The sequence below is a fragment of the Podarcis erhardii genome, assembly GCF_964252035.2.
Source record: "Podarcis erhardii genome assembly, chromosome: 9".
Classification (NCBI taxonomy): Eukaryota; Metazoa; Chordata; class Lepidosauria; order Squamata; family Lacertidae; genus Podarcis; species Podarcis erhardii.
The window spans coordinates 9,004,899-9,022,875 of NC_138512.1; the positions used below are offsets into that span (position 1 = coordinate 9,004,899).

General features: G+C 42.2%; 2 protein-coding genes and 1 long non-coding RNA gene across 7 annotated transcripts in view; 1 reads left to right on the top strand and 2 right to left on the bottom strand.

Annotated features, from left to right (window-relative positions):
- The window catches only part of NCAPG (non-SMC condensin I complex subunit G), a 37,336-nt gene extending 31,257 nt beyond the window's left edge, over positions 1–6,079 (top strand). For both annotated transcript variants that reach the window (XM_081876210.1, XM_081876211.1), the window contains 4 exons: positions 32–227; positions 1,238–1,324; positions 4,117–4,189; positions 5,669–6,079. In XM_081876210.1, the coding sequence (XP_081732336.1) occupies positions 32–227; positions 1,238–1,324; positions 4,117–4,189; positions 5,669–5,777 (465 nt within the window). In that variant the 3' untranslated portion in view covers positions 5,778–6,079. The remainder of the gene's footprint in view (positions 1–31; positions 228–1,237; positions 1,325–4,116; positions 4,190–5,668) is intronic.
- A 1,127-nt stretch (positions 6,080–7,206) lies between these two features.
- The window catches only part of LCORL (ligand dependent nuclear receptor corepressor like), a 60,652-nt gene continuing 49,881 nt past the window's right edge, over positions 7,207–17,977 (bottom strand). For 3 of the 4 annotated variants that reach the window (XM_081876181.1, XM_081876180.1, XM_081876184.1), the window contains one exon: positions 7,988–13,402. In XM_081876181.1, the coding sequence (XP_081732307.1) occupies positions 13,293–13,402 (110 nt within the window). In that variant the 3' untranslated portion in view covers positions 7,988–13,292. Of the gene's footprint in view, positions 13,403–17,977 lie in introns of all 4 variants that reach the window. The other variant, XR_014160223.1, reaches the window with a different exon arrangement.
- The window catches only part of LOC309350001, a 240,408-nt gene continuing 230,418 nt past the window's right edge, over positions 7,988–17,977 (bottom strand). The window contains exon 2 of the long non-coding RNA XR_014160236.1: positions 7,988–8,974. This is a non-coding gene — a long non-coding RNA (uncharacterized lncRNA). The remainder of the gene's footprint in view (positions 8,975–17,977) is intronic.

A 17,977-nucleotide genomic window follows, 5' to 3' on the forward strand; every position in this document is an offset into this window, starting at 1 on the left:
TATTAATATTCACAATTATCCTTCACTGCAGAAATTGAACGATAAAATGTGTTTACGAATGATAGAAAAAGTGAAAAGCAACATAAACTGGGAAAACAATATTAATGGAGGCATCTCTGAAGGGGTACAGGAAACGGACCTTTCTCAAGTAACTCAAGACACTGCTAGTCCTGACAAACACCACTATAATGACAGAACATCAAATTCCACTGACCAGAATGGAGAGGGTAATGTAGAAACAAATGAAAAAAGACTTGGTTGTTTTTTAAAAAATTCTTTTCTTCTCTCTAGAATAGCTGTCTAATGTAAAGAGTGTCTGCTGTCTAATGCTGCAACCCTGTACCCACTTATGTAGAAATAAATCATTGAGGCATATTTCTAAGTAGACATATGCTAACTTGACCCAACAATCTCTTTCTCCCACCACATACGCAAAGAACTCTCCCTGCAGTCAAATAAAGATAACCAACTATGCCCTGCCCCTGAGCCTCTCACTGCCAAGGAAAAATAAATGAATGGAAAGAACCTATTCAGGTGACACTGGCACCAAAACCCCACACATACACTAACTAAAAGAATGTTAAGTTTTACCATCACACCCACCCCTTTCCCCCTCTCTTCTCCCCCAACCTTATACAGTCATACCTTGGGTTGGATATGCTTCATGTTGAGCGTGTTCGAGCATGCGCTCAAAATGACGTCATGCACAGAAGCGCCGAAAAGCAACGCGTGTGTGCGTAGATGTGCCATCGCTAGTTATGTTTGCTTCTGGATGCGAATGGGGCTCCGGAACGGATCCCGTTTCCATCCCGAGGTACCACTGTATTGTATACAACACTAATGTTTCGCATCAAATGTAACTGATCTGTAGAAAAGATGTTACAACCTGAAAAGGAGACAAAGTGCATACTTTTGTAATCAGAGAAATTCTTTAATAAAAATTAAGGAAGAAATGAAGGAAGAGGTCCCTACTGGATACTGTCTTGTAAGCTTGCTTGGGAGCACTAGGGTGGCATGGAGTGATGGGGAACCCACAGGGTGATTCAGGGCTCCCCCAGAGGGTACCGTGCCATTTTAGTGGGGACATGTGCAGTAAAACTTTCAATTGGATTTTTGCCCCCTAAATTTAGGGCCTGTGATCCTAAACATTTTGTGTGTGAAAAGGACTTCAAATCTCAGAAATGCGTTTAGGGATGCTTGGATACTAATTTCTGCTATTGATATTCTTTGTGTTAAGTAGAAAATAAAGAAACCACTCAAATAACTGAAGATAGAGAAAGCACAACTGCAGTGTCAAGATCTTCAAGAAAGAAAACCACAAAAGGTATTTAATATTCTCCTGTAAATATATTAATAGTATTTGTTTTGTGAGGGCTTAGAAACATTTTTTAAAATATTTTTTTTAATTAAGATTTCCCCATAATACAGTAAAAGTAGAACTACAGAAGATACAAACAGAATAAGTAAAATATAAAGTTCTCTCTTAAAAGTAATTATTGGCTCATATAACCCACAGAGGACAGTGGCTCCTCCCAGCTCTCGCCTGGGATCTTTCCTTTCTCCTACGTGCCTCTTACCCTGGAGACCAACATTTCCTTGTCTCTCTCACAGGGTCCTCCATCAACCCTCTACCACACCCTCATGAGTATACAATCATTCCTATTGTCTCTTTTAATTATACAGGCAGCAAGCAATTTACACAGGTCTTACAAGTGTAAGCCTATCTCACCCTGTTCCGCCGTGCCCCTTTTTGTGACGTTTTGAGGTCATTTCCGGGTTCAGCACATTTGTGTGGTCACACGCATATCGGACTCGCCTAAAACAGTTGCTGCCTGTACATTTATCATCATCATCATCATCATTTTATTTTGCTGCTGTGGGCAGAAATATTTTATTTGTTTATGGGCTTTTTCCAGTTTTATATTTACAGATCATATTTTCATCCTTGTACAATAATTCACATAGACTTCACCACCCAGCTTTCCATGGCAGTTCTTATCTACCTGCATATCTGTCAGAGCTGCCCCTTGGTCCCAGCTCACAGAGGACCAACGCCAGGCTGTCGTTATGTACAAAAGTCTTTATTGAAGTTTGGTTTCCATTTCAAAGCCGCAGCGTGCAACTCTACGTCTTAACCCCTAGACCGGCGAAGCTCCATCTGAGTCTCCTCCCCTTCCACACCAGTTTAAGACTCTAGCCGTGCTCCACCTCTTCCTAAGTTCCTTCCTCCTCTGGGCCCTCCTGCCCGCTGGGGTTTCATCCTTTCTGGACTCTTCTGACGCTGACCCCCCTGATTCTTCCCCCTCCTTCCGGCGGGCTTTAGGACCTGGTTCCCTATCCGGGCTACCTGCTGTGCTGCTCGCCTGTACATTTGAACTTGGCGCGCGTGCCCAGCCGGCAACCTTCCTCTTGACCGTTCCCCCGCTCTTGGATGGAGGCGTGGTCAATCCTGACTCATCTCCTCTCGCTGGTGGTGAATACGCTGGTCCCGATACCTGGGACTCCCCCCCCCACTGCACTCTGGTGGGGAAGCTGGTCCTGATTTCCAACTGCTGCTCTGGGAGTCCCCGCTGGCCCCTTGCTTCTGGGGTGTCCCCCTTGGGGCCCCCCTTGCCCTGGCCACCGGCGCCCCCTTCTGTGAATCTTCCGATTCGCTGGAGAGGCTCATGGAATCTCTCGGGCTACTGTCTTCTTCTCCTACGCTGCCCTCGGATTGCTCCCCCTCGCTCTCCATCTCCTCCCCTCCCTGCGCTCCCGCTGCGTCCCTGACAATATCCATTAATTTATCCATCCTCTTTCGCTCCCCTTCCATATCATTGTTATCAACTGTTGATCGTAAGAATGTTAAATTTACTTGAATGTTAAATTTAATATCTTTGTAGATATTCCCTGAAGTTTTCCCACTCATTGTCTGTTTTTTATTTTGATTTCATATTTTATGCTCGCTAATTCTGCATAGTCACTTCATCTCCAGTTATGTCCAGAAGGAATGTTTCTGGTTTCTTAGGGAAAGTAAATTTAAAGATCTTTTTTAACTCAAAATTTCCAGGTGTATTTGCACTGCCACCACAGGTGGAGAAATGATCCCTCTGCTTCTAAGCATTTCCAGCAGAGCGTGGAACCTCTTTTACACATTTTGACCAATTTGACAGGCGTCAAATACCAACTGTAATGCATCTTTTGCATGTTTTCTCTTATCTGATAACGGGCAGAAAAGTTCATTGTTTTATTCCATATTTTCCCCCAAGCTAAGATTTCAATGATATGCCCAGTGTCTATTGCTCATTTTGTCATTGCCTATTTGATGAGTTCATCTTTAGTCTCCCATTCTAATATTTTTATATATTTAGAACAAAATAAAAAAATTCCTTCCAGTAGCACCTTAAAGACCAACTGAGTTAGTTCTAGGTATGAGCTTTCGTGTGCATGCACACTTCTTCACACGAAAGCTCATACCTAGAACTAACTCAGTTGGTCTTTAAGGTGCTACTGGAAGGAATTTTTTTATTTTGTTTTGACCATGGCAGACCAACACGGCTACCTATCTGTAACTTTATATATTTAGATTATTTTTTGTGTGTGTTCCCTGATACCAGTTTTTCAAATTCTGATCCTCCTTGTTGCTGCCTGTACATCTAAGCTGCTGTTAGTGTGTTGCTGTATGATCAAAATGTCTTCTTTGGTGATCACTTGTAGCCGAGTAGGATTGTCTTCCATAAACACAGTTTTAACAATGAGTCTGTAAGTGACTCAAAATGTGCGGAGATATTCAAATAATTTTGCTATTACTGTAACACATATTGGATAAGACACATTTGTGGCTTTATAGTCCTTAAGGCCTTTACCAGCCCTCTAATATTGGCTTACAGAACTGTCCCTTAGATTAGAGAAGATTTCATTTTGACCCTGTTCAGCCTTTGAGTGTTGATGGAGCTGTAGTCTTACAACCTGCTAGAAGCCAGGCATGCTAAAGAGACTTTGTGTCAGGAACTGCCAGTACAGTGAATGTGTTTGCAGGGACTCTGCGGGTGGAACAGTGAAAATGGGTAGAGAAACAAGTTCTACAATTTTAAAGGCAGTCTTTGAGGGAGAAAAAAGTAATTTGTGGTCTTTTAGGTCTGAGAAAAACGGAAGAGAAGTCTGTGCTGAGAAGAGGAAATAACAGAATTGTGGAGTCCGAAAGTGAAAGGTAATTTGTGTGCAAACATGGAATGTTTATGCAGCAACTCCTGTTTCAACTGGACATTTATAATTCTCACTCATCTCCCCACCAGCAGACATTCAGCTAAATTGATCTGTTTAGTCATTTGCTGATTTACATATATACAACAGGACTGCACCTTTGGGTGACTTGACCCTGTGGCAGTTGAGCTGTGGGGCCCTGCAGGGCTACAAAGTTCCCTCAGTGCTTTGAAACATGTATACGAAGCTGTTTGGCGCTGCCATCATTTGGGACTTTGGGTCACCATTATGTAGGCGATACCTCGCTGTAAAGCCAGCAAAGCAACAGCCACTGATACGCTCTCCATGGGTCTTGCTCTAAAGCAGTGTTTCCCAACCTTGGGCCTCCAGATGTTTTTGGCCTACAACTCCCATCATCCCTAGCTAGCAAGACCAGTGGTCAGGGATGATGGGAATTGTAGTTCAAAAACAGCTGGAGGCCCAAGGTTGGGAAACACTGCTCTAAAGCAAGAAAAGCGAGAGCTGCGCAGAGTGTGTCAGCGGCTCTTGCTCTACTTTACAGCGAGTGACGGACAGGAGCCATGGCTCCGGCTGCGGAGGCATCCCTCAGCTCGCGACTGCAGTGGCAGCCGAGGGATCCCTCTGCCATCCAGTGCATTCGCTCCATAAGACACACAGACATTTCCCCTTACTTTTTGGGAGGGAAAAAGTTCGTCTCATGGAGTGAAAAATACGGTACAGTGGTGCCCCGCAAGACGAATGCCTCGCAAGACGAAAAACCCGCTAGACGAAAGGGTTTTCCGTTTTTCGAGGCGCTTCGCAAGACGAATTTCCCTATGGGCTTGCTTTGCAAGACGAAAACGTCTTGCGAGTCTTTTCGCTCCCCCCCTTTTTCTAAGCCGCTAATAGCCGCTAAGCCTTTAATAGCCGCTAATAGCGCTAAGCCGCTAATAGGGTTGCTTCGCAAGACGAAAAAACCGCAAGACGAAGAGACTCGCGGAACGAATTATTTTCGTCTTGCGAGGCACCACTGTAGGTGTTACGTAACCGTGTACTGATCTTGCAGGTTCCACACTTGCGGCTTAGGTCATATATTGTTAATTTGTTTTGCAACCTGCCCTTCCTCCCCAAAGAGCTCATGCATGTTATCAGACCTACTTAGAAAGTCCTGAACAATTTAGGGTCTAGGGTCTGTATGGCCTCTACCAGTACCAGCCTGCCTAGGCTTTATTGGGATACTTCATGCTGGTCCCAGGCGAGTGCTGCTTGTTGTGTGGTGATGCAAGATATGGCCATCTCTGTAGTTTCACCCCAGCTGGGGGTGGGAATGGGCAGATAAAGCAGAGGTGCATATGACCCAGAACAGAGAGGTAAAGAAGGCTGAATTTCACACAATAATTTGCAATAACTCAAATAAATGAGTGCTGCTTCTAGTTTAAAATGGCCGAGTGTGGATTAATGATTCCTAAACCCTGTTACTTTGAAGTGAAGAAGAAGATCAACAATCTGTTTCACTGGCACGACCATCACGCCGAGCAAAAACAACAGCTCTTGAAAAAACCAGAATGAATCTCTCCAAGCTTTTGGACAAATGATTGATTGACCGAAAAGTAAAGCAGTGCAGTTAGAAGCTGGATGTAAACCCACTTTTAAATAATTGTATGTAAAAAACAAAGCAAAGCATACCTGCTCGGTAACACATTTTCTGCTTTTTTGTGTGTGCACATGCAGTAAATGGTTAGACTTGGGTATGCAAAGACAAATACTTTCTTCTTTAATTTCAAATGTGTTTTTTCTGACCTGCATTTTTTTTTTTTAAGATTTGATAGTAGTGCACAATGTGGATGATTTGAGAATAGTACTATCTAATGAGGTTATGTTGCATATCTGGCTTAATTGCAAGGACCCCACCCTGGCTTAATTGCAAGCTGCATTCTGTTTCTTGCATATGGTGCAGGTGGTAACCTATTTATGGATTACAGGTGAGGTTTTTTTACCATGCAAAATGTATAAATGTACTGTTGAAGTTAACTCTCTTAAAAGATGAAATAAAGGACATGTACTGGATGTTGCTCATCTTTACCAGTTTGATGGCTGTGAGATTATTTTGGCTTCAAAGGTGGTGGTGAAAGCAGGATTATAAACATATTATGCAGAATTTTGGTAGATCGGACTGGCATAAAATTCATAAAAGTCTCAAACCTTAAAATCTCAGACATTGCCTTTATATTTGAGATGTATCTGAAACATAGGTCAGTTCAAGTTGTGCCCACTGTACAGTGGTACCTCATGTTACAGACACTTCAGGTTACAGACTCCGCTAACCCAGAAATAGTACCTCGGGTTAAGAACTTTGCTTCAGGATGAGAACAGAAATCGCGTGGTGGTGGCACGGCAGCAGCAGGAGGCCCCATTAGCTAAAATGGTACCTCAGTTTAAGAACAGACCTCCAGAACGAGGTACCACTGTATTTTGCTGCAATTATTATTCCTCTGCCCATCTGACTAGGTTGCCCCTAGGTGGCTTCCAGCATATTTAACATAGTAGGACATTAAACCTTTAAAAGCTTCTCTATACAGGGCTGCCTTCGGATGTCTCATGTTGTTATTAAAAAGAAACCATTGGTGGTGGGAGTAGTGATAGAGATGGCTAATGATCCATTAGTGCTGGGTACACCTTGTGTGCTAGAATTCTCATCCACTAACTGTCACATTTCGGTGGGGAAAAAAGTTAGTGCTCATAATACTTAAAGCTGTGTAAAAGCATAAAATGCTGCTGTATTTTATTAGCAGTATTTTGGAAACGAGGTGGGTTTCTTTGAAATCTTGGTTGTAGAGTGAATATTGAATAGTTGATTTATTATATTGATTTATTGTTTAAACTGGCTGTAGGATATAATATGCTCCATATTTGAAAACATGGTGCCAGGACTGCCTTCTCTGTGTGTGCTAAAAGTATCAAGTAATCTATTTTTAAAACAAACTATAGACAACGTAACCATTTTAAGACAGAAAATCCAAAATGTAGTTTATAACCATTTTAATCTTAGTTTGATGTAATTTCTACAAGTTTTCACCCCCATCACCAAACACTTAGCAAAATGTTGATAAAATGAAGGCTTAGGAAATGACTGAGTCTGTTTTCTCTACAATCAATGGCCCTTCAGATTATTATTATTTTTTAAAAAATGACGTACATTTCATAGAATAGGTGAAAATTATGATTTAGAAAGCATACCATACATTTTAATAATTATAATCTGTAAGATTTTTAAAACCCTTTGCATTTTTATACAGCTTTGCACCAAGGTAAACTATCTACTGAATGTATGAATAACTTTTACACATCACGTTACATAAATATATTAACATCTGTGCACGAAATAAAACCAGAGAATATATCATTAGCGGCAAAAGAATAGAAAGAAATACAGCATACTGTAAAAAAGACAGTATCTCATTCTTATGACCTATACTGAAGTTGTTTTGTATTTACATGCAAAGAGTCACAGCCAACTAACAATGTTCATGGTTCACTATGAAGCCACAACCCCAGCATGTCATCTCATGATCAAAAATGCTTATTCAGCAGAAAAAAACAATTGCACACAATGTACAAAACAATAGTGCAAGAAGAGCTGCAAACTCCTTGTTCTCTTCATCTTTGAGCTTTTGGTTAAAAACTATACAGCTGACCAGAGATGCTGTTGTGAAACTTAGCTTCTACTCCATGGGTAGATTTAAGGCACATCATTATTTTCACAGGTTGGGTGCTTATCTTGTGTCAAATATGTTCCAGTTTTCCATTTCATATGTAGAAACTGGTTAGAGGGAGGACAGGAATTAAATTTAGATTCAAAATTGAAACTATCATCTAAAGTAGATGCAGCAACCTGACTTGTTATTGCACTGTCCAGAAGATCAGGTTTCCTTGGCTTTCTAAGTGCTGCCCTGTCCTGTTGGATTGAGCTATTTGAGCATACACAGATCCCACCTCACAACTACTATGGAATTGGATTTCCCAATCAGGAACAGGAGTCTCCAAAGTGATTAGCAGTGTCCTACTTCTCTATCTGGAAAATGTCACGAGGGTGTAGTGGTTTCGAGCAAAGTTTTAATTAACGCGTCTAAAAATGGAAAATGTTGAAACCTCTTGGGCTTTGCAGAGGCAGAAACTGTCTGCTTCCAGCGCTGGAATACAAGCTACGGACTTACTCTACTACTCAGTACACCTAGAGACGTATATAAAATAACTTAACAATGGTAAAGCTGTTTGGGCTTCTCAGTGCATGTATTGGAACTGCAATACATGCCTATTCTGCCTTCTAGTGCAGACGTCTAGTGCAGTCATGGGTGTGAATCTCTGTTTAGGAAAAGCTACAACTTTCTCAAGTCTGCTGCAAATTGCACAACACATGGCTCTCTGGCTTGTAGTAAGGCACAGATGTATGTATGCTCTTGCATAACCCTCTCCCAGTAATGAGGGAGATGAGGACAATTCTGGAATACATTTGGCTGGATCCTGAGAGCCACAAGCAGAATGACTTTTGCAGAATTTCTCTTCTCCCCCCACAAAAAAATAAAAGCTTCTGAAGGTGGGGGAACGCTTTCGTATAGGATTTGAGGGATTGCTTACACTTAAAGTTAATGGGTTCCAACCTTATTTTTGTTTTGCTATTATACATTACGGTATTTGCTTGCTTTTAATGTAGAGCCTGTCCTGTACACTTCAAATTATTATACTTTCTATATCATGTTTATTCTCTGGTGGCAGTAGTAGATGGAACAGGCAACTATTAGACGTCTTTGCAGCTAATCTAAGTAGCATGGATTGATGATCTGAGAGTGCAGTGCTTGAAAGTGATTTCTGCAAATATTTCAAAGGGTGTGTGAGAAGGACCTTTGTACCTCTACACACTTACTACTATGTTTCCAATAGACTTGGGTAACTGAAACTCAACTGGAACTAAGTTGTGTTTGTACAGGCTCTATATGCTATGCTCAACAGTATTTTTAATGCACCTGTACATCTGCCAGCAAACATTTTCAATGTTTCACTAAAACCACAGAAAATACAGAAATATTTTTTTAGGTAACTGGATGAAGTGCCTGGGTTTAGCACCTTTCAGATGAACTTACTAGCAGTTGCATAATTTTAGCTCAAAAAGAAGAATGAAGGAATGCTCTTAGCCATTGAACACCATGCTTCCAGGTGATGACATTCCCTTATAAAGAGCCTGGCTTTTCTGTGCAATTAAGCAGCAAGATATATTTTACTTCGTATGTTAAGTTGCACATATGTTGAAAGGTATAGTTACACTACATGTTATTTTCTCCTATAAATGAGTGGCTGTTTCTTTTTTATGGAGAAATGTCAAGAGTTGCATTTGGGGACAGCTATAGTATAGGCTGTTGTGTTGTGCATCTACAGGATGGGTCACTAGCTATACACCACTGGTGCGACTAATTATGATCAAGACTTCGCTTAAGTAAGCCAGTGCCACACTGAGATTTTAACTCATATAAGTCCTACGCTAGCTGCTACACCTAAAACCGTGTACATGTTCAGAACAGATTCAGATCAAACAGTATAGGAACTGGGCTGGTGGAATCCAAATGTCATACAGGAATGAGTCTGCATGTCTGCCGTTGGGAAAAAGGCCAAAGGCGACCATCGACTAATTCCAACCATTGAAATCCAACTTTTAAAAACGGTGGCCTACATTCAAAACTCTTGGATGGGGTACCAGGTACTCATGAATTGAATGGTGGCACTGGAGGCTCAGGGGATTTGCGAGGACTAGGGATGGGTTTGTTTTTTTCTAGTTTTGGCTGATTCTCCAGTTAAGGTTCTGTTTGGATAGAAATGGCTTGGCCACTGTACTCCATGCTCTGGTAACATCCAGATTGGAGTATTGCAATGTGTGGGGCTGTCCCTGAAGACAACTTGGAAACTTCAATTGGTCTAAATGCAGTGCTACCAGTTCAGTTCAGATCTCATATGACTCCAGTTTTAAAACAGTTGAACTGGTTGCCAGTTCTTTTCTAGGCCCAATCCAAGGTGCAAGGTGTTTAAAAGCCCTAAACTACTCAGGTCCCAAATACCTGAAATATCATTTCCTTCTCTACAGACCCTCTCAGGTGTTAAGGTCAGCAGAGGGGGCCTTTTTTGTTATTCCGCTACCCTCAGAAGCTTGGGGGTGGCAACAGCCCGGGAGAGGGCATCTTCTATTGCAGCTCCTAAGTTGTGGAACTCCATCCCCACACATCTAAATCATACTGTTCTAGCAAATGCTGTAAACACCTCTTTTGATACCCAATATGTATATTTTTAGGATCCATCTTATTTCTGTGATTGCAAAGAGTTTTAAACTATTTTAAGAATTGTATTTTAATGGTTGTAACCCACCCTGAAACCTTAGGGTGAAGGATAGGTAGTACCTCCTCCTACTACTATTAATAATAATAATAATAATAATTCAGAGTGTAGTTGCCAACACCAAGACCCAGAAAGCCATGGTTTGTAACTGCATAATCTTCTGCTCTAATTAACATTCATGACAATCCAAACCTAAAGATCCCATGGAAAGCAAGCATCCTTTATGGCCAAATCAGCTTATTTACAAAAATACATAAGTGCAAGCTGTATTACTAATCTCCAAACATATGTATTACTCTATATTTGAGCTTTGTGCTTTTAATGCATCCTTGTAGGCCACTTCAAGCTCTCGCATGGCCAAATGCATAGGATGTTATTCAACTTCATTTTACTCTTGAGAAGATCCAGTGATATTAAGTGACCTAAGTTAGCCACATCCTTTCATTTCTATAGGATTACACTGAGTAAATTAACTGCATTCCACCCAATGATTTACTCTGCATACTTCTACAGCCTATATATAAGCATGCACATCCTGGTCTGTAAATATGAACTAGATCTTCCTCTATCTTAGGCAGTACCTGACTTCTAAAAAAGATGGCATAGTCCTGAAGAGGATAATTTGTGGACAGGTTTCTATGTGCACTGTGCAGACCATTCTACTATATCAAATGGCTGCTTTGGGGGAATGAAGTCCCCTATATCTATCAGCCATGCACATTCAGGGATCTGTGCATACTCTGCTCATGGAATCCCTCCATCAACCTCTGCTGGGGGAAAAGAATTTCCTTCTCCCCATTGGGCTGGTGAGGGAAATAATGTAATTGCTGAACATTACTGTACTTGAAGATTTATAACTTGGGTCATCTGAGCAGAAATACCAGGGCAAAGACACAACGGGACTGACAACTTTCAAAAGGTATATAAGTGCCCTTTTCACTATAGATGGCATAACTATACCTTCTAGTGCAAAGGTTTACATAACTCTGCGGAAACAGATACTGTAAAAAGCAGCCTGTGATGGATTAACCCTATAGTTACTCTTGCCAAATCTAACAATCCTAATTCTACTTAGGTTGAAATCATTACAAAATGTTAAAACGTTCTGGCATTTTTATACATTTATTTAAAATATAATCTGCAAGATGAGTAGCTGAACACATGATTATTATTATTATTTTTTTAAAAAAGAAATGCCTACTGTGATTATACAATGTTGGATTGAACTTCCCCTCTCCCCCCCAAAAAATCTGAACTTATAATCAGTTTATCAAGCAAAGCTAAACCATAAACTGCAATGCTCAAGTACTAAAGAAACACCATCCAAGTAATATACATGTGCACAAACTCCTTGCTACACTGTTTCTTGGTGCTTCCATGCAGATACCTCAGACTGGGAAGAAAGAGCAGAGCTGCAGACTACAATATGAACCAAGCTATACATGATTGTCTGTTCTGCTTGATGAAAGTCTGGCAGGTCTAGCTCTGGGGAGGGGCGAGAGAGGGAAATAAGTTTAGCCTCCATGGAAGTATATCTTTTTCCCCCATTGAATCTACAGAACTGCCCCCCCCCCAAGCTATGAACCTGGAGACTTTTGAAATCCATCAAAAGTACATGAAAATAATCGACAGCTCGGTGCAGAGGTAGATTTATTACTGGAATAATATCTAGGGACCCTACACATTTCAAGCTACACAAACTTCATCACCGTGGGGTAGCATCAGTCCTGATCGAGAACAAAACCGTTTCAAGTCACTCCCAGTTCCCTCTGCGCTCAGTATGTAGTCCTGGGCTGGGGGAATCTGTGCAGAGAACCAAGCGTCTACTAGCAAGGCCATTGCAGGTGAGCACCTATTATGATGCTCACCTGAGTCCAGCTTAATGAGCTGGATTGGGTCAGAGATTGGGGGAAACCCTTTCCACCCTAAGGTAAATAAGGACACAACAATGCTAACCCCAGTCCTCCACATGACATCTAGTTAAAGTCCATAGCTTCCACAGTTACATTCCCGCTAGTCTGTCTCAGGTGAGGTAACAGTGCAGAAGTCCAAGTATCCAGTAAAGATCCCTTACCAACTAAACAACTTGTCAACCAAGTTGTCTGCCAATGGGACAATTTTAAGGAAGCTCTGCAGACAAAAAAAAAAAGCTAATTTTAATACCAAGAAAAAATATACATAAAAATAGGGCTCATTACAGCAATCTCAACTTCGTCAGAGAGAGGTTTCTGAAGCTGCTATTTTCGGCAGGGTTGCTTCCAAAGGTCTTTTTTTTAAAAAAACAAAAAAACACCACGCATACATCTTAAGATACACACAAAATGTCACATAAAAACACAGCAATGCAATTTTACTCTGCATTGGGGGGTGGGGTGGAATTTTAGGAAGCCAGTTTACCCAGCATGCAACTTCTGGGCACCACGACCGAATGGCTAACCGTTTTAAAGAGATTTTGGCATGCATGTTCAGAAGTCAGTCATAAGAAGCTTACAAATAGGCACAGTCCCCCAGGCCACTTTCCGGGAAGACTATGCCTGACCATCAGAAGAAGCTCTTACCCCAGGCAGCAACCCAAACAGCCCCCAGAAAGGTAGTGTCTAGCTCTTTAAAGCAGTTTTGCTTAGTTATTACAGCAATGGCTTGCTCAGTTTTTACAATCATTCACAGTATTGCATGCTTATCAGGGACTACAAGACAGATGGACTCATCTTGACGACTCATGGGTTTTGCTGTTAGACTTGGGAGCTTCCATGAAGAGGCAACTGAAATGGGATCATGGAGTATTCAACAGCTCTGCTTGCAAATCCTCCCAGCAAAGGCAGTCCAACAGGTTTAAGAGGTCCTATAAAAAAGAGAAAATTAAGACCTGGACTTCACACATTTTCGTATGAATGGTGTGTGCGTTCACAATCTTCACAGATTTAGCAGAAGGTTCTGATGGTACAAAAACCCATTTAATCAGTACAAATATATTTATTCTTTGCAATTTTTGTCAAATGCTGTTTTTCTTTATAGTTCAGCTAAATTAAATAATCCGGCCTTAGTAATTTCAATGGAAAAGTTAAGCATGCATGCTCTTCAATCTTTTCCATTGAAGTCAATGGGATGTAAGGCCCGACCTTTGTCCAAGGCTTACAAATTAAGGATTTGTCAGTCAGTGATTTGCAAGGGAGCCACATACATAGTGTTGAAAGACTTTATATTATTGCCTCAATTATATTATTACCTAAATTATCAATTTAAGGTATTTACATCATCTAAGGAAGCGTATTCCTTTTATCACTGTTTTGAGATAGCCACTTACACAGGGGTTATGTTCTGAACCCCAGTGTGCATCAGCGAAATCATGTAAAATGGGGAGCACCCTAGAGATTCCCAGTGGTTTGCGAGGAGACCCACCCTCCTCGCAAGCCAGAGACTTGTTGAAAGCTTCCCTGCACCTCAGCTGAGCTGGTCAAGGCTCCCCTCTTGTCCCTCCGGCTTGTAGGAGCTGGAGACACATGGGAAGTGAGAGCTGGAGAGCAGGTGATCCGAGCAACCTCAACAAACCTCTGGCTCACAAAACGACCTTTCCCAGGGCCCGAAGAGGACTCCTTCAGAGTCGGAGGTGCAGTGGGGCTTTCCAGCTAACAGTAGTCGTTTTCCCATGTGTCAGCTGTTAACCGGAAGGCTAAAGAGCCTCGGCAAAGCCCTGCTGCACCTCCTGCTCCCAAGAAGACCTTCCTCGGAGCCCAAAGAGGTTGTCCCCTTTAGGCTCCAGGGAGGGTCTCCTTGCAAGCCAGAGGCTTTTTGCGGCTGCTTAGCAGATGTGCGGGAAAGTTTCCCCATATATCAGGTCAGCGGCTCAACAAAGCCCTGCTGCTCTTCCAGCTTCCACAGCTGACGAACAGAGAAGCGTCTTCCCTGAGCATCAGCTGCGGTAGCCCCTAAATTCACCTTAATAATATCTTTGTCCATTAATCCATTTTTGAACATTCTATCAGGCTTCATTGCCCGTAAGGTAAGCCACAAAATCACAGCGCTGACTACCAAAATTAAGAAAGCGAGCTTTTCAAGTCATAGTTCTTCCTCTGCTTCCAATACACCCGTCTTCCCATTTGTACATGCCCATGCACATCTGGAGCTGAATTCTGGAGGTCTTTAGCTACACAGATCAATGTATGGTGACCAGTTAAAGAGACATCAAATCTGCTCCTAGTTTAGATAGGCAAAATTCAGGGCATTGTATCGCTAAAAGTAAGCATTTCAAAATCCTATGGATTTACTAACATGGCTCAGTTGGTAGAGCATGAGACTCTTAATCTCAAGGTCATGGGTTCAAGCCCCATGTTGACCAAAAGATTCTTGCGTTGCAGGAGGTTGGAGTAGATGACCCTCACCGTCCCTACAATTTTCTGATTATACTGCCCCACTGAGTAACTTTGGCTTGATTGTTCCCTTTCCACTTGATTTTGTATGTAGGCTATTTAGCCCCCCTAAAAAGGGTATCAGTGTTAACAGAAATTATGTAGTTTTAGTATTTCATCTTAATATACAACCAGTGTTTGTTTTAGGATCTCATCTTAAGTAAATTCCAATATTTCACACTCAAAGCTAATGTATTTGAAATAAGGCCAAGAGCTTCTATCTTTTCCTACAGCTGTAGAAAAATAACTGGCATTGAAACTTTTGAAAATGATTTTTGTCCCCAGTTCAGCAATGCATTCCGGGGCAGATTCAAGCCCCCAGCTAACAAAAAAACAGAATGAGAGGGAAAAAAATAGAATGAGATGAAAAGAGAAAAAGTAGACAAGGCAAATAATCCAGTTAGGGATGCCTGTAGCTTTCTTTTGCAAGTCTTATCTAAAACTTTGCATATGAGCTGGGATTCTAATGCATGTTACATTAACAATGTGACAAGCAACCATGCTTATATTTAAACCAGGTTTATATACAGTGGTGCCTCGCAAGACGAAATTAATCCGTTCTGTGAGTCTCTTCGTATAGCGGTTTTTTTGCCTTGCGAAGCAAGCCCATTGACAGCTTAGCAGATTAGCGCTATTAGCAGCTTTTAGCGGCTTATCAGCTTAGCGGATCAGCTGATAAGCAGCTTAGCTGCTTAGAAAAAGGGGGGGAAAGGGGGGGGAAACCCGCAGGAACTCGCAATACATTTTCGTCTTGTGAAGCAAGCCCATAGGGAAATTCGTTTTGCGAAGCGCCTCCAAAACGGAAAACCCTTTCGTCTAGCGGGTTTTCTGTCTTGCGAGGCGTTCGTCTTGCGGGGCACCACTGTGTGTGTGTGTATATATATATATATATATATATACATATATATGGAGGAGCAGGGAATTACCATTGCCTCCTCCCCACCCCAATCATGATCTTGGTAACCCCCTCTCCCCCTCGTGGTAAATAGCATTTGGAAAAACCTGTTACTGGAACAAATGGTGCACTTGTGCTCTCCAGCTCTGCCTCCTCCAGAGAGGCACCATGTTAAGGGGTGCAGTGAGAAGGAAAACCTAGCTCCTCTCCAGGAGTGTCAGCAGCAGTGCTTTCAGGTGGCACACATTTGGGTGCAGATCGTGTCCATTTTAGTTGACTATACTTGCTGCAGCCATTTTGTACATAAACCCTATTAATAATAAACCCTGATTTTGGTGGCATTCAAGGTCAAACTGTAAAGCAGCAGCGCATTTCGAAGTACCTATTGCTATTTTATTTTTAACGTCTTATAAACAGGTTTGCAGAAGACTAGATTTGCTGATATTGTACTCATCAGCAATTTATCAGTATTTGCTGGTATTTTTTAAAGACTAAGCTATAGTGTTTTGCATTGCCACTCTACTGTTTTGTTTTTATGTGTTACTTCTTTCTTAAAGAAATAAAAATGAATGAACAACTATAGCAATGTTTTCGTTAAAGGACAGTAACCCCACCCCCAACCCTAATGAATTGATTAATCAACCAATCTGCACAATTAACATTTTGGTCTCAGATTAAGCATTGACCTATTACCTTCTGATCACAAAATGAAGTGCAAGTCGTTCTGCTTCTCTAATTCACATTAGAGGATGGTGGCAGAAAGCAGTTAAACATAATAGGAAAGGGTGGCTAGTGGAAGTCCACACCCAAAGCAGCATTGGTTGCTTGGGCAATTGGCAGGTGCAGGTGTCAGGTCTGCCGGCATAAAATGTGTGATATTTCATAGCAGATAAACTCCAGATTAGGGCTGGGCGATAAATGGTTTTCAATATCGCAATATATCACCAGTTAAACATCGCAATATATCACGATATCTGAAACTAGGAAGGAACTATTATATTGGCTCAAATATAAGCCACAATTTTCCAACTGTGAAAAGTTACAAGTGTGGCTTATATGCACAACCTTACGGTATCACTGCTGAAACAGCTGGCCATGAGGGCTATCAGGGGTGTGGGACAGTGCGCCCGTCCTGACCGCCTCTCCCAAGCCGCCATAAGGAAGGGAGGGAAGCTACTGGCAAAGCGGTGCGGCACATATCCCACCCGCCGCTCCCAAGCCTCCCCCCGGCGCCGGCATGGGGAGGTAGTGCCAGGAGGTGGTAGTGTCGGGAATCAGGTGCGCAGTGTGCTTGGAACCAAGCAGCAGCGCCGGCCGCCCCCAGTTCAGGGCAGTAGTGCCAGGAGATGGGCCGCACCCGCAAATAAGCATTGAATTTAAAGCTGCGGCTTATTTGCGGGTATGTCTTTTATTCTGGCCAATACCATACGCAATGTCCTGGCAACTGCTACTACTTAAGGGTCTAAAACTGATAAATGATGATAGTGAATACAAATAATCTGGGACTGCCAGCAGGCCTACGAGGCAGCCCAAATGGCAGCAGCCTGGCAATGGCAGAAGCACTGGCAGCCTGGCAGCAGGGGCACAATAATCAGCCTGCGAAGCATCGTCATGGCAGTGGTGGCAGGAAACGGTGGCCGAAGCCACGAGGACTCGCAGGCCACCACTGATTGTGCTGCCACCATGAGGCCTTGCAGGTTGTTGCCGCTACTGTCCACGCGTACTGCGGTCATGGCAAGCTGCTTCTGCCACTGCTGTTTCTGCCTCCCAGCAGGCCTGCTGGCAGTCCCAGATTATTTGTATTCACTATGACTTATCGCTGTACTTTCAATTGTCCTGAATACCACCATTTGGTAGCCAAGCCCAAAACCAAAAGTCCGGTTGGGATGCATCTCGGCTTGCCTGCTGATGAAACTGAGTGTGTGATGATTGATAATATTGTCATTTATCCATTTTAGACCCTTAAGTAGTAGCAGTTGCCAGGACATTGTTCTGTTTGCCTCTGTGTAGTTCCTTCCTTATTTCTGACATTGTGGTAGATTGCAATATTTAGCTGGTGATAACATTGCAGTGTTTAGCTGGTGAGCTACCACGATGTTGAAAACCGGATATCGCC